The sequence below is a fragment of the Barbus barbus genome, assembly GCF_936440315.1.
Source record: "Barbus barbus genome assembly, chromosome: 21".
Taxonomy (NCBI): Eukaryota; Metazoa; Chordata; class Actinopteri; order Cypriniformes; family Cyprinidae; genus Barbus; species Barbus barbus.
Window position 1 is genome coordinate 30,178,707 of NC_136749.1, and position 22,807 is coordinate 30,201,513.

At 33.7% G+C, this 22,807-nt stretch overlaps 1 protein-coding gene across 2 annotated transcripts in view; it reads right to left on the reverse strand.

Moving 5' to 3' along the window:
- Positions 1-22,807, reverse strand: part of LOC306887728 (cyclin-dependent kinase 14) — a gene marked incomplete at both ends in the record, with an annotated part of 151,773 nt that overhangs the window by 71,102 nt on the left and 57,864 nt on the right. For both annotated transcript variants that reach the window (XM_079445718.1, XM_079445717.1), the window contains 2 exons: positions 9,674-9,736; positions 14,461-14,555. In XM_079445718.1, coding sequence (XP_079301844.1) covers positions 9,674-9,736; positions 14,461-14,555 — 158 coding nt within the window. The remainder of the gene's footprint in view (positions 1-9,673; positions 9,737-14,460; positions 14,556-22,807) is intronic.

The following is a 22,807-nucleotide window of genomic DNA, read 5'->3' on the forward strand; positions in this document are numbered from 1 at the left end:
TATAAATGCTCTGTAAAAACAATGAACAGCAGCTTTCAGTGTGTCACCGTGATGCACACATCAGACATACAGTAGTAGTTCTTCACAGGTTTTTTATTCGATTGCGCTGCTTTTACATAGTTTTTTTTCTAACTCGCGTCTATAGTTTAATAATAGTTTAAAGCTGCTCATCTGGAAGAAAACAGAGAGAGAGAGAGAGGAACACCTGGAGTAATCCTCAGGACTGAGATAAAGAGGAAGATGAAGAGAGATAAGAGGACAAAAGCAGGGTCAGCTGAACGCCGAGGGCCGGATCTGCAGATGAAAGAAGATCGATATACGTCTGGATTACAGACAGAATTACAGACCAGCGCAGAGCTGAAGAAACAGCAGAGCTGGAGCTTCAGGGTTTACTCTTCAGTTCTGCTGCGTTTGAGGATTAACATGTTTGTGGACAACAAACCTAATAAAACCCAAAGATGCTTGAAGCTCATGCCTTCACTACAGCCTTGAAATAAAGATGCAGTCTCAGGGCCGGATGTGATTTCACTGGAAAGCCGAGATGCTGTGATGAAATTAATACTACAAACCGTCCGAGGATCCAGCTTTATAACAAACAATTAATTCTGGGAAAACATTAATGACTGTATCGCTGTGAGAACGAGTGTAATTTATCATGTGTACAGCCATATCTCCATATCTGACTGATGATCCATCTTAAGACTTCATCAATAATTCATAATTAACATATGAGCTCATACTGGTGTTTGATTATAAGCCTAGCTCTCTCATGCATCATTAGTAGTTATATTACCAAGTGACCAGACGCAGTTTTCACCTGCTGGATGATAAAACAGGTGAAAAATAAATATGACAATAATAATAATACCAATTTTTTTTTTAAATACTATAAAAATACGATTGTACAGTAAAATAAAATATTTATTTTTAATACTATAATAAAACACAATTTTACAGTAAAACAAAAAATATTTAACAATAATAATAATAATATATATATTTTTTAAATAATATAAAAATACGATTGTACAGTAAAATAAAATATTTATTTTTAATACTATTGTACAGTAAAACAAAAATATTTAACAATAATAATAATAAATTATTATTTAAAAAAATCAACAATAAAAATACTATTATACAGTAAAATAATTATCTAATTATTATTATTGTAATAAAACATTTTATATTTTATTAAATAGTAAAAATTAAATCATACAATTAATCATACAATAAAAAAAACCTCCAACAGTTGGTTATTGATGCTGCTGTCGTATATAAAACAAAAACCAAGTATTAATATGTTAATAATAATAATAATAAACTAATTACTATAATAAAATACTACTGTAAAATAAGTATAATATTTTAATTATTATTTTTGCTGTTGTTGTTAAAATGTTTTCATTTTATTAAATTATAAAAAATATATATTAATATGTATAAAAATACTATTCTGTGTATAAAAAGGCATTTAATAATAATAATAATTATTATTATTATTATTATTATTATACAGAACAATAGCAACATTACAATAATTACATGAAAGTCTTAATTTCTTTGTTTTCAAACATTATTTTTGTGCACGTCAGCAACCGCCCAAAACTCAGAAACTCCTGACAGCACGCTTTCTCCCTCATTAAACGGCTAGACTTAAACCGTCTGTCTGATACGAAACAAAAGACCAAATTAATAATTTCTGCTGACTGGGTGACCTGTATTCTATTCTTATTTTGCATTAACGGCCGATTATTTGTCACTTTATAGGCCTCCAGTGGATTAAATCCAGCATCAAAGAGAAACTGAGTGTTTGATTTCTCAGTTTGTGTTGGATGAAGCAGGCTGGCTGCTAAATGAGCCGAGAGTCTCTCACATCTGCTGGAGAATCAGAGCGACTCCTGGTTTAGAGGAGCGGAGGGATTGAGAGCGCTGTGGTTTTTAATGTGCGTATCAATGGACCATCAGCTCCACACCTGCTCTCCTGACATGCAGCAGTCTCACGAGTCCAGCTCTTTCTCACAGCGATGGGATACGAAGCCAAAGGGCCAGTGATTCTCATCAGTTCAAATCTGCATCAAAAGCCCTGTTCACTCCACACCTCCATCTCTGCGAAGACTTTCACCTGCTTTATGCTGTCAAACTGCACTCAGTCACAAACATGAAACACGTGATCTCTCATAATGCATTCAGGTCTGGAAGAGATACAAGTGTTTCTAACAAACAAACCAAACAAACCCAGAATGCGAAGATAGTATCCAGATTGTGAATGCATTACGAGGGCTATAGAAACGGTCTATTATTTGGACAGCAGCGTCTGAAACACAACAACAGCAGGTTAGCGAGTCTCTGACAGCAGAAACCCTCACTTAGATCAAATTACTTCTGATGCATTGCAACACGAGTCCTGTCTTCCTGAATGTGACGTCCAGCGTATATGGCATTCAAAATATACGTTTGAAGTATATGGCATTATTTGTAATTGCTCAGGCTGATGGACCATTAGTGCAACTGCACAACAGTTTATGTCACTGATTGTGTCTCCAAATGTAAGGCTTTGTTTGTTTCTTCAGATGGTTTAAGGGTTGATCATCTCAACTAATGTCAACTAATGTAATGTAAGACACTACAGCGCTGTGCAAAACTGAGATTGAATTAAGAACGTCCAGTGTTTCCCACACATAGACGAATCTGTGGCGGTGCGCCACAGATTAAATTCCGACCGCCACAGATTCAACACCGACCAAAAAAAAAATAAAAAATAAAAAATCAATACCGACCGTCACATATTGCATGTCGTTATTCTTTTGTATGCTATTTAAAACACGCAGCGAATTCGTTCAACTGCATTTCCTTTCCCTGCTCTCTCTTCATCTCTCTGTCACTCACGCGTCTCTCCCTTACACACACACACACACGCACACAGCCCCTCCCCTCCGTGCACACCACATCTGTCTGGATCATCTGTGGAGAGAAGACGGCTGGCGAAAGGTTGGTATCTCGTGAACACTTTTAACACACAATCACAGATTAAAAAGTGCTATAAAATATTTTATATTCTGAATACAATAGTTTCAGTATGTTGATGTTACTGTAAGTCCCGACCCTTAGCAAACGTGATTGCGCCTTCTTTAGAAAGTTAACTAGTCGCAAGTTTGCGGTAAAATGTAGGCTAGCCTAGTTGGGTTGTCGAGGTCAAAACACTAACCCCCGGTTTCACAGACAAGGCTTAAGCCTAGTCCTAGACTAAAATGTAAATCTTAGCTGTTTCAAATGAAATAAACTTGCACTGACTGATCTTAAAATATATCAGTGACTTTCTTTTGTCTCAAGATGCGCCCCAGTAATGTTTTTTTCTAAGCATGTTTATAAAAATTACTTAAATGTCCTAATTGAACTATGGTCTAATCCTGGCTTAGTCTAAGCCTTGTCTGTGAAACCGGGCCTATATGTAGCAGCTGTGAATCAAATAAACGTATTATAAATTGTCGTTTCTTTACTCTTACACTGAATGTTTGCTGCTTCAATCCAGATGAGTATTGAAAAGTATTTTCCGCGACTGAAAAAGGCACGTGTTGAGGATGAGGACCATCCTGAACCGGAGGTATCAGTCTGAAACAGAGCTTAGTCCGACCAGTGTAATTAGTCACGTTATTGTTTACAATATTTTCAGGCTTCAACTAGTGCTGCTCAAGCAGAAAGACAAGGTCAGGGAGAGAAAGAAATAGATTTGTTAGGCATTGAAGAAAGAGTAGGAGAGAATTAAGTAATAAAGTTCTGTGTAACCAATTATTAACAGTTTTTTTTAATTATTAGCCTTTAGGAATTAGGAAATCCCTATCCAATCGTTATTTTCATCTGCAACCCCCCCCCGGGCTGACCACCACACATTGCCTTCAAACCTGTGGGAAACACTGACGTCTTTTCAATTCACCGGCGCACCCGCAGCATAACGAGGCCTGTGAAGATCTCCTGTTATTTCTGGAGCGAGAGCAGTATATGAGCAGGAGGTCTGGTTTGGACGGTGGCCCAGAAAGGGGTCCAGTCTTTCTGCTGCTTGACCAGTAATTACATTAGCCGCTAGCGCCCTGTGCTCTGCCTTTCACATGCTAATCCCATCCAACCTGCGGCCCGGAGTCTAATGGCTTTTATTAGCGCGGATCTGAGCGAATGAATCAGCTCCAGCTAATGGGCGGAATTAAAACGCCAGCCCTTGTGTGGCGCGATCGTTCGTGACTGTGGCAGCTAATCTCCATTTAGCGGCCATTTTGGCTCTGATGAGTTGATGCTGGAGGAGGTGGTGACTAAGAACAAGCTCTTGCGTTAAAAACAGACTGATGAAGTACCACGCAAGTGAACAGAAGATGCATTAACTACTGCTCAACTCATACAGTACACTAAAGAATTATCCTGCCACTACTCTGCAAAAATCATATTTGTATTCATATTTTTGTCTATTTGTTTTAGGTCAAAATAATAAAAAAAATCCTCAAAACAAGATGAATTCACTTGTGAAGCAATGCTGCATTAGATACAAAGACTTGTTTTCACAGACTGTCTGTTTTATGTGTGTGTTTTGTCTTACTGCAAGCTAAAAAACATGATCTGCCAAAGCAGCAAGACAAAATCCACATATATCCGAGATACACAGCATCAAAACTAGTGCTAATATCTCACGCAGTGTGGCTTCTCAAGTAAACCGTTTCAAGGATTTTAAAGTAATTTAGATTAGATTAGATTTAACTTCACTGTCATTTTGCAGAGTACAAGTACAGAAATGTAAATATAAAATATAAAACAAAAAGCAATATAAAATAAATATTATATAAATATTATACATATACGATGTATATACAAAATACATACAATATTATAAATTATTATATATTATTCTAACAATATTAGATATACATATTCTTGTACGCATTTATCCATTAAATTTTTTATTTTTTTTTAATATACAGTATATACAAAATCATAATAGAACCATATGTGACCCTGGACCACAAAACCAGTCATAAGGGTCAATTTTTCCAAAATTGAGATTTATACATCATCTGAAAGCTGAATAAATAATCTTTCCATTGATGTATGGTTTGTTATGATCGGACAATATTAGAAAATCTGGAATCTGAGGGAGCAAAAAAATCTAAATATTGAGAAAATCTCCTTTAAAGTTGTTCAAATGAAGTTCTTAGCAATGCATATTACTAATCAAAAATGAAGTTTTAATATATTTACGGTAGGAAATTTACTAAATATCTTCATGGAACATGATCTTTACTTAATATCCTAATGATTTTTGGCATAAAAGAAAAATCTATAATTTTCACCCGTGTAATGCATTGTTATCTATTGCTACAAAAATACCTGTGTTACTCATGACTGCTTTTGTGCTCCAGGGTTTTATATTATATATATATATATATATATATATATATATATATATATATATATATATATATATATATATATACATATACATATACATATACATACATATATATATACCCCGTATGTGTGTGTGTATGTATATATATATATATATATACACATATATAATTTTAAGATATTTTATTTACCATATTTATATTTTATTATACTTATATTTCTTTAATTTTATTTATTATATAAAATATATAATAAAATATGCTTTTATAAGCACAAGATTTTGAGGTGGACAAAAAAGGTCAAAAAATATATTTATGAATTGAAGTCATTTTTTGTAATGTAGAGTCATCTGATGGGTTCATTGTTTTATGTTTATTGCACATCAATAGTTGAACCCTTTCAGTCCAATCTCAATAAACACAGACACTATTCACAGAACTATTAACCAAAAGAAACACAAGTATCAGTATGAGCTAATCTAAAACAAGTTATCCAAGTAAACATTGGCTCATGCTCGCCTGGTCCACATGCACAAGAAATAAGACACTATAATGGCCACAAAACGATTTTCTGCAGCTCACTGTCCTCATAAACCTGAATCTACAGGGGAATCCTGGTCAGAAATGCTCTTTAAAGTTTCTGAAAGCTGTGTAAAGTGCAACCTGTCCTGATTTTCTCCATACGTGGCATTGTGAGATGATGTGACAAAATCACCTGCTTCAGGATCCCACTGAACGTCTGGCTTGTCATTTATCATGATTTCTCCATTGGATTGAATCTCAATGAGGGAGCGAATGGGATAAATGCTTTATTTATGTAAATCCACAGTGACAAAAAGCTGATGAATTACATAAGCAACTTCTGCTCGCTGGCCTCATTCACTCCATCACGCCAGGAATTCACTGCAACTTTCTACCAAGACATTGACTTTATACTTGATTTCAAGGAGTATTTCATCCAAGTTAAAACTGTGCTGTCCATTTATGTCAAATATATCAATTAAATCAAGTAAAAACACGACTACTTTCCATCTGTCATTTCTCCAGCTACTAATAGTACTGAGAGGAAGCATCAGAATATGAAGTTATTGTCATGAAAACAACCAAATCGAGTAGTAATGGCAAGGGGATGTTGTTTCTTACTAAGAAACACAAACCACGGCAGCATAAACCATAGATCATGGCGCTCGCAACAATAAGGTCATGGGTTCAATTCCCATGAAATGCATGAACTGATTTCCAAATTTCACTTTGGATAAAAGCATTTGCAAAATAAGAAATGAGCGTTCTGCACCAAGGCTATTTTCATTAACTAAAACTGAAACTTAAAAAAAAAAAAAATACTTGAAATAAACTTTTAATATATATATATATATATATATATATATATATATATATATATATATATATATATATATATATATATATATATATTTTTTTTTTTTTTTACTTTTATTTCAGGTAGTTGCCAATGCAACATTGCTCATAAAAGGTCAATTACTAAAAAAATTTTTTATATACATTTATTTTTAATTATAAAATTATTTGTTTAATAATAAAATTGTTTTATTTATTTCTAATTAAATTAAACAATTAAATTTTAAAATATTAAATTTATTATAAAATAATAATAATCGTTTTTAAATATCTTGTATTTACTTTAATTATTATATTATTTATTAATAATAACAAAACAATAAATGGTTTTACTTAATTTATATACAGTGGTGTGAAAAAGTGTTGGCCCCCAAACTGATTTTTTTTTTTCTGTCTTCCAGGTCCTGAAGCAGCAAAACAGCCCCAGACCATCACACCACCACCACCATATTTTACTGTTGCTATGATGTTCTTTTTCTGAAATGCTGTGTTACTTTACGCCAGATGAAATGGGACACACACCTTCCAAAAAGTTCAACTTTTGTCTCGTCAGTCCACAGAGTATTTTCCCAAAAGTCTTGGGGATCATCAAGATGTTTTCTGGCAAAACTGAGACGAGTCTTCATGTTCTTTTTGCTCCGCAGCGGTTTTGGTCTTGGATCTCTGCCATGCAGGCCATTTTTGCCCCGTCTCTTTCTTATGGTGGAGTCATGAACACTGACCTTAACTGAGGCAAGTGAGCAGTTCTTTAGATGTTGTTGTGGGGTCTTTTGTGACCTCTTGGATGAGTCGTCGCTGCGCTCTTGGGGTAATTTTGGTCGGCCGGCCTCTCCTGGGAAGGTTCACCACTGTTCCATGTTTTCTCCATTTGTGGATAATGGCTCTCACTGTGGTTCGCTGGAGTCCCAAAGCTTTAGAAATGGCTTTACAACCTTGTCCAGACTGATAGATCTCAATTACTTTCTTTCTCATTTGTTCCTGAATTTCTTTGGATCTCAACATGATGTGTAGCTTTTGAGGATCTTTTGGTCTACTTCACTTTGTCAGGCAGGTCCTATTTAAGTGATGTCTTGATTGTGAACAGGTGTGGCAGTAATCAGGCCTGGGTGTGGCTAGAGAAACTGAACTCAGGTGTGATAAACCACAGTTATGTTTTAACAGGGGGGGGGGGGGGGGGGGCAAACACTTTTTCACACAGGGCCATGTGGGTTTGGATTTTGTTTTCCCTTCATAAAAAAAACCTTCATTTATTAATATTTAAATTAGTTTGATGATCTGAAACATTAAAGTGTGACAAACATGCAAAAAAATAAAAAATCAGGAAGGAGGCCAACACTTTTTCACACCACTGTATATAATAACTATCATTGTAATTTGTTGTTAAAATAACACTCTTCAGCACCACCAGCATCATTAAACAGAATTGCCAAAATAAATGAAAACTTCCAGAAAATAAGTCGCACTGGGTCAGATAAGATTGCATTGTTGAGAGAGGAACACATTCAGTGCATAAGTCATTTTTTACAATTCAATTCAGAAATAATATAAAATACAGATAAATAAAACATTTACAAACATTAGAGACACTATAACGATGCATTTTAGCTCCCTAAATTCACAACAAATCCTTTAAATACAGTGTCCCCTACATTCAGGACATAACAGGAATATATTAGTATTCATTATAGACAATATTTATTATAAACACCAAGCCTAAACGCATTTATTTCAAGCCAAACTGAAAGTACTGGTGTGTATGAAATGCATTATACAAATAAACTTGATGTTCCTCTCTCATTCGGCTTGAATCCAGATCCAGAAGCATGCTTGATGTTAACTGCATTGTACAAGAGTCGCAGCACATTTCAGATGATTTATATTCCAGAAATCTGGTACTGTATTTTAAGTGCCTTTGCAGATTAAACTGGGTTAAACATCCCACAAAGTATGTTCTTCTGCTCATTTCTTCCTTCAGATCTTACTGCGAGTGTGTGGTCTCACTGCTCAATTAAACACGGACACGGACAGAGAGTTTCATTACAGACGGACACAGACGTCGTGTTTTAAAGAGGAATCACTGACTCAAGAGCCTCACAGACAAAGAGACGCAGATGAGCGTGAGCTGCTCTACTTCTGACCGCACAACGCTTCAGATGGGAATCAAAGAGGCCAAGAAAGAGAAGAAATACTTATAAAACATGCTGAAAACTGCTGTGAAATCTTCTTGTCAGAATCTCACTTTAGTCCAACAATGACATTTAGAGGAGAGTAAATCTGAAAAATCTAAAATGCTGAGAAGAACAAAAAACAAGAAATATCCCATATGAAAATCACAGATCCAACAACTAGTTCTTACATTTTGCCGGGTTGTGTAATAGGTAAAATAAAATAAAATAAAGCAGAAAAATAAAATAAAACTGAATCTTGCATATATAAATGAAAAAAAAAATATATATATATTTTTCAGCCTATTCACATATATATGTCAGTGCATGTTTCATATGCTCTGAAATGAATTGTTCTTCAATCAGAGGAACCAATCGATTCAAAATGTGTAAAAACCTGTTGCATAAATGAAAATTATTCCAGTTTTTCCAAATTCAATCCTTGATTCAAATTTCTCATAACTAAGCTTAATTGATTTGGTCTAAAGAGAGAAGAATTGATGACTATTTTTGTTAGAATACTACATATAAAATAGCTACCAAAATAAATGTTGGTAACTGCAGTTTGACTAAAAGTAATGACTTTTCGTCGACTAAAACTATGAAAGACTCAAATGACTAAAATGTGACTAAGACTATTAAGCTTTTTCGTCTCAAGATAAAGACTAAGACTAAATCAAAAATGCCTGCCAAAATTATCACTGCTCTGGTGAAGCATGCGGAGAGCGGCGTCTCACTCACCCTGACGTTGTCCGGATGAAGGCCGCCGGGATGTTTGTCCATGTACTGACACAGATCTGTGTGCTGGACAGAGAGAGAGAGGGACGTGAGACACTGAACTAAACACACAGAACTGACTCAAAGAATACTAACAAGCTGAAAAACACACAAACACAAACAATGCCTCAAATACAACATTCTTAATTAGACAGAAATTAAATACGGGTCAAATCAACCAAATTTCAGAAACTTCTCAGCTAACATTTTTGATTTTGTAATATATATAGAATATATATAGTGATAAAACCCAAAATGTCACAGAGATATTTACTGAGTAATTCACTATTTTGTAGGGGAGGGTCAAGATTCAGAGCCAAATTACAGGAGGATGAAATGACTTCAGAAAGATGGCAGCATCAGTTTATTTTAACACAGAGATTGGTAGCTCTATCAGTAAGATCTGTTGACTTTAGCAATCCAAAATCAGCTTTATTTATTTTTATGATACAATAATTTATTTAATAATAAATTGTTTTATTTATTTCAAATTAAATAAAACCATTTATTATTACATACCAAGAACATTTTTAATATATTATATTTATTGTTTTTCATTATTAATTATTTCATTATTAAACTTATTTAATAATAAATTGTTGTTGTATTGCTTTCAAATTAAATAAAACAATTTATTATTATTATTATTATTAAAAAAATATATTTAGTATATACTATTAAATATAATAGTGTATTTAATATTTGTCATTATTATTTAATTATTAAACTTTTTTAATAATAAATTCTTGTATTGATTTCAAATCATATATAACAATGAATTAATAAAAATAAATAAAAATAATAATGTTTTTAAATATATTTATTATTTATTTATCAATATATTAAATTTATTTATTATTATTATTATTATTATTAAAAATATTATATTTAGTATATACTATTAAATATAATAGTATATTTAATATTTGTCATTATTATTTCATTATTAAACTTTTTTAATAATAAATTATTGTATTGATTTCAAATCATATAGAACAATGAATTAATAAATATAAATAAAAATAATATTTTTAAATATATTTATTATTTATTTATCAATATATTAAATTTATTTAATAATACATTGTTTTTTATTTATTTTAATTTTTTAACAAATACATGTATTACAATTTTTATTATAATATAATAGTTTTAAAATGTATTTATTATTTATTTACGAGAGTATTTAATAATAAATAATTTCATTTAATTAATACGATAATTTTAATTAATCTTTTCAGTAAATTACTTACATATATATTTATCAACATTACTTCTACTTTGAGGACCATCTTGGATAATTTTATTTCTCATTGCATTATGGGAATTTCTACAGATACATAATGTAAATCAGCCTCGACATGAGCACTTGAAATGTTGCCTACATAGGCAGCCAGAGAAGGGCACAGAAACATGTCATTGGAAATAGACTTTCTGGGTCATAAGTGAGAGCTGACATCACTTCCTGTGTCAAACGGTAGTCATTTCCTGTATGTGTGTCTCTTTTGACAGTGATTGTCTGGAGGAGTGTGTGGCGGTGCATGTAAACACAGTCCACGGGAGAGAGAATTACCCACAATGCTCTGCGCTGATGTTTGCAAACTCCTGCAGATAAACGTGTTTTCTTTCATGAATAATGCAGCGGCGCTCAAACACGTCCTTGGCTGTCAATCATTATTAACACTCGCCACGCAAAATCAATTGATTTCCTCGCCACCAAACCCTGTGTTTGTTAGCAGCGCGTCTGAACGTGAGTGAAATGAGCCTCAGAGTAATATAAAGCTCAGCGGACTCCAGATATCAATAGCTGAGCCGCCGTCCAATCTTCGCCTTCTGATTGTTTTCTTTGACACCCGACATGTTAGCTTAGCTCTCATGAATAAATCAATCTCACGCTCATCCAATTTAGCCGGAGGACGTACGATCCACGGGAAAATACTGTTAACCAGAGGAAAAAGAAATCTGGTATATCAGACAACGGCTGGAACGAGAAAAGGCTAATCAGAGAACGGCTGCAAAGTCTGTGACACTGACCTCTTCACAATAAAAATAAATAAATATATAAATACAAATGTACATAAATAAATAAAAACAAAACACTGTGCGCTTAAAACCAGCAAACCTCAACAAAAAAATAAAATAAAATAAAAAACCATAAAACCACAGCAAAATACTAAAATAAAATAACATATAATTTAAAACCAGCAAATAAAAGCTAAATAAAAAAATTAAAATAAAACACCAAATGTGCCCAAGCCTGTAAAAACAGCAAACCACAGCAAAATAATAAATAAAATTAATTTACATTACATAAAAAAATTTACCTAGCATCCTAAAACCAGCAAACCATAAATAAATAAATAATATATACTGTATATATAAAATAAACTACAACCTGTGTTCCTGACTTTCCTATTTTCCTTCTTGAGATCCAGTTAACTCGTGGCATCCCGCCCAAATTACATCTGCACTGCACTTAAAAGTCAAATGCACGTATCGCTTAAGTGGACAATTATTTTTATGTGTGCTGGGAATATAAATGAATTGAGTTAGTAATAAGGGGCATGTTCTCCTGACCTTTAACTCAGTGTCTGGTTTTTCTTACAGCACGGATCAGTATTAATGAGCTAAAGCACTAATTCATGTGTGAATGCCTCTCTGGAGGAGCTCCAGCTTCCACTGAAGAAGTAAAATCATGTTATAAAGATGAACTTTGTGATTTCAAACCCATCCGAATCAAGCGTGTCTGTGTTTTAGTCATGTTAGCTAACTGAGGCTGTCCTGTGGATTTAGACTCTGAAGCTCAATCAAGGCCAAATAAAAGCTGCTGAAGTACTTACTGCTGGTGTAAACAAACAAAACAAATAACAATGTAAAATAAAATGTTATTGTGTGATTATTTTTATAATTATTATAATTATAATAAATGATAAAAAATAAACAATTATTAATAAGAAACCAACAGTAAAAAAAAAAAAAAAAAAAAAGTACAATAAGTATAATAAACATGAAATAATGTATTAAATAAAATGAATAAATGTTCATATTAAAAATATTTTTTTTAAATAAAATAAAATACATTTTATTTATTTTAATTTAAAACAAAACAAAGTAAAATTAAATTAAATTTTATTGTGATTATTTTTTGTAATTATTATAATTATAATAAATCAATTATTAAAAAATAAACAATTATTAATAAGAAACCAACAGTAAAAAAAAGTTTTTTTAAAAATCTAAATGTACAAGCTAAAGTATAATAAAAATGCAATAAAGTATTAAATAAAATGGATAAATATGTTTATATTAAAAATGAATCTTTTAAAAAAATAAAATACGTTATTTATTTTAATTTAAAACAAAACAAAGTAAAATAAAATAAAAATGTTATTGTGTGATTATTTTTTTTATTATTATAATTATAATAAATCAATTATATAAAAAAAAAACAATTATTAATAAGGCAAAAAATGTGCAGCAAGCTAAAATAAAAATCTAAAAATGCAATAAAGCATTAAATAAATTGAAAAAAATATGTTAATATTAAAAATTAATATTTTTTTATTAAATTAAATACATTTTGTATTTTTTTAAATAATAATAATAATCAAATAAAATAATAAAAATAAAATAAAATAAATAACAACATAAAATAAAATGTGCCCAAGAAAACCAGCAAACCACAGCAGCCTAATGAATCTGTTGGACCAGTTAACATCCTTAGGCAGTTTTTCCCAGCAAGGAAGAGAAGCTAAAGCTCCTGACCAAACGTTCCCTGCAGACAGATCCGATCTTAGTGTTAGGCTCATTAACACTTACACTGGCATTTCTGACGCTGCTTCAGACGTTAAACAGGACCTTTAAGAGAGCGCAGAGGCAAACGGACTGTAATGACTGATCACATTAATGCTTTACCGCAATCTCACAACCACAACGATCCTATCATCTCTCTCTGTTTCTGCCAGTTACCAACCCTTGCTCTTTTCCATGCAGCAACAGTCAATAATCAATTTAAACTCAAAAGCATTTAAATGTATTTTTCAGTCTGTTCAAAGCACTAATCTATCTATGACTTGAGCAGACCTGGAATATACCTGGAATATACATCATATTATGGTCCTTTTAAGTCTTTTGTGATTTCTGGAGCCTACAACAACACAGTTATAAATAATAATAAAAAAAAAAATCTAAATAAAAGTAAAAAATGTACAATAAACTAAAATAAAATGCAATAAAGTATTACTTTTTTTTTTTTTATATATATATATATATATATATATATATATATATATATATATATATATATATATATATATATAAATAGTTTAGAAAAAAAAAAAATCACATAAAATAAACGTGCCCAAGATTAAAAATAAAATAAAATAAAAATAAATATTGGACAGTATAAATTACTGTTCACTCGCATTATAATTATATTGTTAAGGGTTATTATTATATTTACAATTACAATAAATAAATGATGCATAATAAAAAATAAACAATTCTAAATGATAATAAATAAGAACCTTAAAGTAAAATATGTGTATTTGTGCTTGACAGAAGAAAGCCATGTGGAAAATCACACAGGACTGAAGCTTCAAAGCATGAAGAAAACCTCAGGCTGGAGTAATGCTGAGTAAAGCTCATATAAAAGCATCTCACGGCTCGAGAGGCTCAGGAACAGACGGGAAAACACTGACGTTTCAGAGTGGAGTTACAGAAAATAACACACTATTTCTAAAGATACTCACCACATACTCAAAGACCAGCGTCAGGGTTTCCTTGGTGTGAATGATATCGTGGAGCAGCACGATGTTTGCGTGCTTCAGGCCTTTCAGCAGAGACGCTGCACACAAACACAACACACCAATCAATGCCCATGACTCCTATTTAGAACTGAAATATGAAAATGGATTTAAATATGAAAAAGCTACAGGTTTTCCTGTAAAGAGGCTTTTCACGCCTAGATGAACCCTGTAAAGAGAAAGCCTGCTGTGCATACAGTGACAAATAAAATAATTAAAATAAAATAAAACAAACTAAACTGCAATAAAATAAAATACTGGATAGTATAAATCACTGTTCATTTGTATTATATATAAAAACAACCTAGACGTTCTTCATTAAGCTTGGACAGTCTCCTTTTATGTTTCAGAATAAAACAAGATTTCTTATTATTATTATTGCATAATACTTATTATAATTATTATCCAAAGTGCTTTATAGTAATTTAAAATCATTTTTCCACACAGAAAAAGGGAAACAGAAACTGTGGCTGTCAAGCATAACACAAAATGTATAAAGTGTCAAGCTTCAAATAAAAGAGCAATAAATTAAAGAACAAATAGCTTTTAAGACTTTGAATCTTCAAAGGTTTATAAAAAATAAAAAGGAAATGAAAAATAAACATGCTGAGGACAGTATGACTATTCCTCCACATATTAGCATGCAGAAAGAGCTGTATTCCTGCTAGATCTGCAGATCATTTACAGACTGAAGATGATGGACATCTGAGAGAAACGGAGAAAGCATCGCCGAAGGGACAGGAAACGGCTCTCTGAGCTTCCTGTCTATTATTCCAGCTAACGACTCACACAAGAACACTGCAATTAAAGCTAACCATCAATCCTCAGCAGTCAGCAGCAAAGCCTTCGTTTACATTGATGTTTTATGAGTGTGTTTGCCATATTTCTCAGATCAGACGTGGTTTTCTTCACATTACAAAACACAATGGCTGCAGATCACAGAAATCTCGTCAGAACGGTTTAATTTACTACAAAGACAGAGCGAAACACTTCAAGTGTGTTTGATGATGAACAGTTAACTGATTTGCATCTGTGGAAAACCAGACTCATTTTTCAAGGGCAAAGCAAAAGCTCACATATTGAGCAAAACAAGGGGAATCTGCATTACGTGAGTTATATACAGTGGTGTGAAAATACTGTATACATAATAAACTACATTTAATAAAAATCATTTTACACTATCCTGTTAGTCTTTTGTGAACTCACAAAAGCCAGTTCCTGAATGACATCATCCTAGAGGAAGTGACATCGTTTCAGTGGGAAATCAGCAAGACCTATATATGTAAGAATCAGTGTCATGTGTTTGATCAGCTGTGCGCTGACTGGCAATCCCTCACTCAACAAAAATAAAAACAAAATTAAAGAATAATAATTTTATTTTTAGAATCATTACTATAATTATAAACAAAAAATTGCATTATAAATAATAATAATAATAATAATAATAAATAAGAAAATGCAAGTAAAATAAAAAGTAAATATTCAAAAAAGTACAATAAACTGAAGTAAAATAAAACACAATAAAGTATTAAGTAAAGTAATTATTTTTATATATTAATAATTTATTAGTTAATTATTTTTATTGATTAATTCTTATTTATTTAATTGTGTTATGAAATAAAATAATTAAAACAAAAAATGAAATAAAATAAAATAAAGTTCTTAAAATAAATAAAATAAAATTAAATTAAATTAAAAATTAAAATGAAAAATAATAAAATACTTGACAGTATAAACCACTGTACACTTGCAGCATTTGACAAACCGAAGCTTGGATATTCTCATTTTATGTTTCAGAAAAAAGCAAGATAGAAAGTCAAACGGAGACATAACTACATGATGACATAATAATAATAATGATAATAATAAAAACCAACATCTGTAAGTATCATTAATAGATTTGATCAAAAGACACAAATCACATAAAATGATTAAAAATAAAGATATGAAAAATATAAAAATTAACTTCATGCTGACTGTCAATCCCTCACTGAGCAATGACTAACTTCAGCTCTTTTCTCATTTTCTTGTCTAGCTCAGAAATTTTTTTTTTTTTTTACACTGATTATTCACACAGAGCAGATTTCTGAAGTCTGCTATACACATTTCTTGAACACGATCAGATTGATTTCGAGCAGCTCTTGTTTGTTTAATAAGAGCAGGATGTTGTTCACGATCTGTTCTCACACTGAAAATCATCCTCCAAAAGAAACACATGCAATGTTGCCTTTGATTTAGTCAAAATCAGGCCTTAAGATCCCGCCTGTGCCGTCAGCTCACTAAGTGTGTGAACAGAGCGATTCCTCGTTTCTCTCTCATTCTGCCGACCTCGACATCTCCAGTAATTGCTGAATTAGTTCAATGTTCAAAGCATTTTTCTGATCCGCTCGGCCCCCGGATGATCGGCCCGGATCACGCAGATCAAAAACACACAGCGCAATTAAAATGCAGAGAGATTCTCACACGCTTCACTCAGAACAGAGAGAGAGAAAAACACCTTTCAGGTGCCAGACTTTAACTTCAGTTTCTCTTTGTTATATGAATGCCACATAAAACACACATATTAACTCTAGCAAGCAGGGCTGGGCGATTTTTCAGATTTTATCAACACTGTAAAAAATGACCGTTAATTTAACTGTAAAAGACTGTATAAATGCTACAGTAAAAACCTGTTAAATGGTTAATGGTAAATTCCCCTACTATATACAGTGAAAAACTGTATTGGGCATTACATGTAATTTTACGGTAGTATACCGTTTTTGGAAGTGAAAAAGAAGTATAATTTACAGTGAATAACCGTAAACTGACATTCCCAGAATTCCCTGCGCTACATTTCAAATTTGATGTTTTTAGTTGAAATAACTATGTTTCGTCTTATCAGTTTTGTACAGTAGGGTTGTATGTTACATGTAATGTTGTCAAATTAATGTTTATTGCATTATTTCAGTTTCATGTGTCACCGTGATGGTGTTTAGTGTTTGTGTGAATGACACTGTGCACTTTCTATATATGTTAGTATTTAAAAGCTGCTTGTGATATTTGGTTTATCATGTGACTTTCTAATCACCGCCTGCTTTAAGTGGATATCAATGTATTACAAAACAGATTTCAGTACTTCAATAGGTTGGTATATTAACATTATATCAGTTAATGAAATTACAGTATTTAACTGTAAATTTAAGTTAAAACTGTAAAACCTAAAATGTTGCTACCATATTTTTTACGGTAAAAATGGGGCAACCACAGCTGCCTTTTTTTATTATTCATTTTAAATCAATTCAATCATTTTAAAAGTTTTTAAATTTCCTGTTTTATTATTTTTTATGATTATTTTACTTCCTTTTATGCAAAGCACTTTGAATTACCATTGTGTATGAAATGTGCTGTATAAATAAACTTGCCTTGCCTTACCGTAAATTTTACAGATTTTTTTTTACAGTGAATTTAATGTTTTGCCACAATTTTATTTTTTAGAACAATTTTTTTATGCCAATGATAACAGCAAAGAGAAAGAATGATCCAACCGCATGTGATTAACCCTCTGTGAAGTAGAATATATCGCTACACGCCGTTCATACAGAATGTGCTTTTGTGTTGATAAAGATGCCATACGGCAGTGGAATAGAAAAACATGCAAGAAGATGGGAGTGAACTTCTTTTAATTTGAGCGCTTTGTTTTTAGAAAGCATTTTAATGCACGAGACGCTGCAAGAGATACAAGCGCAACAGTCAAACATGTCCATGTTTACACAGAAAAAACAATGGAAAAACAGTGCAATCAAATACAAAACCTGTAAAAAACTACTACTGTATGGCTGATATTTCATGTTTGCATCATGGTGACAGACTGAAAGCTGCTGTTGTTTTTACATTTAGTTAATAATAGTCTACTGGTGTAATACCTTCAGTCACTTAGAATTTAATTACGTTGACTTTTTAAAGCATTTTCCTCATATTATTTCTGAACATATATAACATATAAAATATATATAAAAAACTAAGATGGCGCCGCAGATGGCAGCTGCTTTTCTCTTCAGTGTTTGTACTGTTTTTGTTTGTTTTTCCTGTTTTTTGTTTCTCAAATACGATCAGTTTTACCAGGGATGATCTGCTGAACATTCGGCAGAACACACCACAAAATCTTTTACCGGATTTTGACTATTCTGACGTTTTGCTGGACATTGTAGTTGGCGGAGCCGTAGCTCTGGTCAAGCGCTTCAGGAGGACGCGCAGACGGGGGAAGCTCGTGAAGCTTCGACAGCGCGGATTTCAAATGCCGTTGCCTTGCATCCATCTGGAGAATCTCCGCTCTCTACCCAACAAAACGGACAAACTCTTTCTGCTCTCTCGGACAAACAATGATTTTTCTAACTATGCTGCTCTGTGTTTCACGGAAACCTGGCTGAATGGCGACATACCGGACAGCGTGCTCCATCTGGCTAACTTCCAGCTGATCAGAGCAGATCGCGACGCAGAATCAACGGGGAAATCGTGCGGCATGCTTTTACATCAATGAGAGGTGGTGTACAGATGTAACTGTGTTAAAGAAGATGTGCTGTTCAGATCTAGAAACGCTCTTCATTAACTGCAAGCCGTTCTATTCGCCGCGGGAGTTCTGCTCGTTCATTCTCGTGAGTGTTTACATTCCACCGCAAGCGCACGTGAGCACAGCTCTACAGAAACTCACTGATCTGATCACAGAGAGTGAGCAACAACACCCGGACTCTGTTTTAATCATTCTCTGGGACTTTAATAAAGCAAATCTCTCCCGTGAACTGCCAAAATACAGACAGCACATCACATGTCCCACCAGAGACAGTAATATATTGGATCACTGTTACACAATAATAAAGGACGCATATCACTCTGTTCCACGAGCAGCTTTAGGACTCGCTGATCACTGTTTGGTTCATCTTATTCCGAGCTACAGGCAAAAACTTAAATCTGCAAAACCTGTATTAAGATCTGTTAAAAGATGGACTAATGAAATAGAGTGGGATTTACAAGCCTGTTTCTCTCTCACTGATTGGACTGTTTTTGAAGCCGCTGCCACCGATCTGGACGAGCTCACAGAGACTGTAACATCTTATATCAGTTTCTGTGAGGATATGTGCATTCCTAACAGGACTCATCTAATCTACAACAACAGCAAACCATGGTTCACTGCAAAACTCAGACAGCTCCGTCAGGCCAAAGAAGATGCTTACAGAAAGGGGAATAAAGTCTTGTATAAACAGGCCAAATACACACTGGAAAAGGAGATCAGAGTGGCAAAGAGGAATTATTCTGACAAGCTAAGTAACAAATTCTCTTCCAGTGATTCTCTTCCAGTGTGGAAGGGTATGAAAGATATCACCAGTTACAAGACACCATCCCCCAGCACTTTGGAGAATCAACAACTAGCAGACGACTTGAACAAGTTTTATTGCTGGTTTGAAAAATCACCCCACAACACCTCTCCACACAACCATTAACACCTCCAGCAACCCCCCTCTCCCCCATACCTACAATTCAGATAAGCGAAGAAGATGTGCGCCAGGTCTTCAGAAAGAACAAAAGAAGGAAAGCACCAGGCCCAGACTGTATGTCACCAGCCTGCCTAAAAATCTGTGCTGACTAGCTGGCCCCCATCTTCACACAGATCTTCAACAGATCACTGGAGCTGTGTGAAGTCCCCTCATGCTTCAAACGCTCCACCATCATCCCCGTCCCAAAGAAACCCAAGATTACTGGACTTAATGACTACAGACCTGTGGCCCTAACGTCTGTAGCCATGAAATCATTTGAAAGACTGGTTTTGGCTTATCTGAAGGCCTACACTGGACCCCCTGCAGTTTGCCTACAGAGCAAACAGGTCTGTGGATTTTGCAGTTATGGGACTACACTTCATCCTGCAGCATCTGGACAGACCAGGGACTTATGTGAGGATCCTGTTTGTGGATTTCAGCTCCACTTTTAAACACCATCATCACAGACACCCTTCAGAATAAACTGACACAGCTCTCCGTCCCCACCTCCGTCTGCCAGTGGATCAACAGCTTCCTGACAGACAGGCAGCAGTTAGTAAAGCTTGGTAAATTTACATCCAACACCCGCACCATCAGCACTGGAGCCCCTCAGGGCTGCGTTCTCTCCCCACTGCTCTTCTCCCTCTACACCAACGACTGCACATCTAAAGACCCCTCTGTCAAGCTCCTGAAGTTTGCAGACGACACCACACTGATCGGCCTCATCCAGGACGGTGACAAGTCTGCTTACAGACAGGAGGTTAACCCTCTGGGGCCCGCCGTATCGCCGGCGATACGAACTCGGTTTTTTTACGATAAGTGCAAAAGACACTAAAAGTACTCTGTTGATTTTGGTCACACAAATAAGTGTTATACATCAATCGAAACTGTTAAGTGTCTACTTTTTTTTGAGTACACTCACGATTACAACAAAACTTTGTGGTTTTGGAAAAAAAAAGAAAACCAACAGGATGCGCTCTCTGTCTTCTCCGTCTCCGCGATATGTTTATAGTAACGGGTCACTAAAATGAAGTGTAACTCAGCGAATACTCAACACAGAAACATGAGAGTTATATCTATAGAAAGCCTAAAGTGTCTGCTTTCAAATGAAGTAAGTGTTATCGAAAACAAATGTTCTGTGATAAAGTAATCAGTATGAAACCGACACCATGTTCAGTCTGTCCAGTCTAACTCATTATTTCTAATGAGATCCCGCCCCCTCGTGTTCACATGTAAATAACCACGTGACGCGCGCGCGCTTGGAGACGCCCAACAACAAACAGTCACGAGACTCTGTTGCTGCTCGTTTCTGGAAGGAGACGCGCTGAGTAAAGGCTGGATTTACCTCAGAAGAAGTGCAAGACTTCATACAGAAGATCGATCTGAGTAAGTAATGCTTCTTTTTTGCATTAGTTAGCGTGTTATTGTGACAAACTTGAACGCGTTTAGTTGGGTTTTTCCCAACCGACAACATGATGAATGCTACGCATCTAAGAATGTTTAGAAGAATATTTAATGTTCACAAATAGATTTAATAGCGTGCTAAACAATAACAATTAGTTTCTCAGATATAAAATATCCTTTTTTAATGGTACAAAGTACATCCTTTTGTGGTTCACAGCATACATGAGTCTATGGCTGCAGAATCATAACAGCTAACGTTACTATAAAATCATACATACTAGGCTGTATGACTACAAAATCATAGTTGTTTTTTCCCAAACTGTAATTCCACGCTACAGTGTTTGAATATGATGGACAATTTATTGTATTTAAATTTCTTATGGCAGGATGATGTTTTAATGCTCTAAATAAAACAATAAAAGTAATATGAGAGTACATTGTAACATGATGAATGCTACGAGTCTAAGTATGTTTACAACATGTTTATTATTAATAGCCTACTCTGTTCAAAAATAGATTATAATAGCATGCTAAACAATAATAGTTTCTCCGATATAAAATATAATTTTTATAGTACAAAGTGCATCCTTTTGTGGTTCACATCACAGCATACTTGAGTCTAGTGCTGCAGAATCATAACAGCTGCTATAAAATCAGGCATACTAGGCTATATGACTACACAATCATAGTTGTTTTTTTCCCCAAACTGTTGTTTTCATGCTCTATATAAAACAATAAAAGTAATATGAGAGTACATTGTAACATGATGAATGCTACGAGTCTGTTTAGAACATGTTTATTATTAATAGCCTACTCTGTTCAAAAATAGATTTTAATAACATACTAAACAATAATAATTAGTTTCTCAGATAGTAAATGTCTTTTTTGTGTATGATAGTACAAAGCATGCATGAGTCTATGCTCACAAATGTTTTTTTTTTGGTTGTTTGTATTTTTTTGGATCAGGTACCTGAACCACAGATGAATCCTGATGACTTTCTTCAAGATGTTTTCCTCTGAGAGCGCTGTACCAACATCAGATGGTCAACTACACTGATATTCGATGGTAAAACAAGATCCTTGGCTACTGATTGTGTTTTTTTCTTCTTGAATCCATGGAAATAAGTAAATATCAGGTATTTGTTTCACTTGTTGAACAGAATCTGTTGCAGGAATAACTCAAAGTCTGTTCACATCTCTGAGGTTAGATCAGTGTGCACAATAATGTGTCTTTGACCTTCATTATGTATGTTTTGATTATACTGTGTTGTAAATAAAATACAAATCATTTAAAAACACACTCTCTGGCTTACCTGCCTCAGTCACAGTCACACTGATGGGCCATTAGCAGCCTTTAGGGGAGGGCCCTTTGTCTCTCAGGT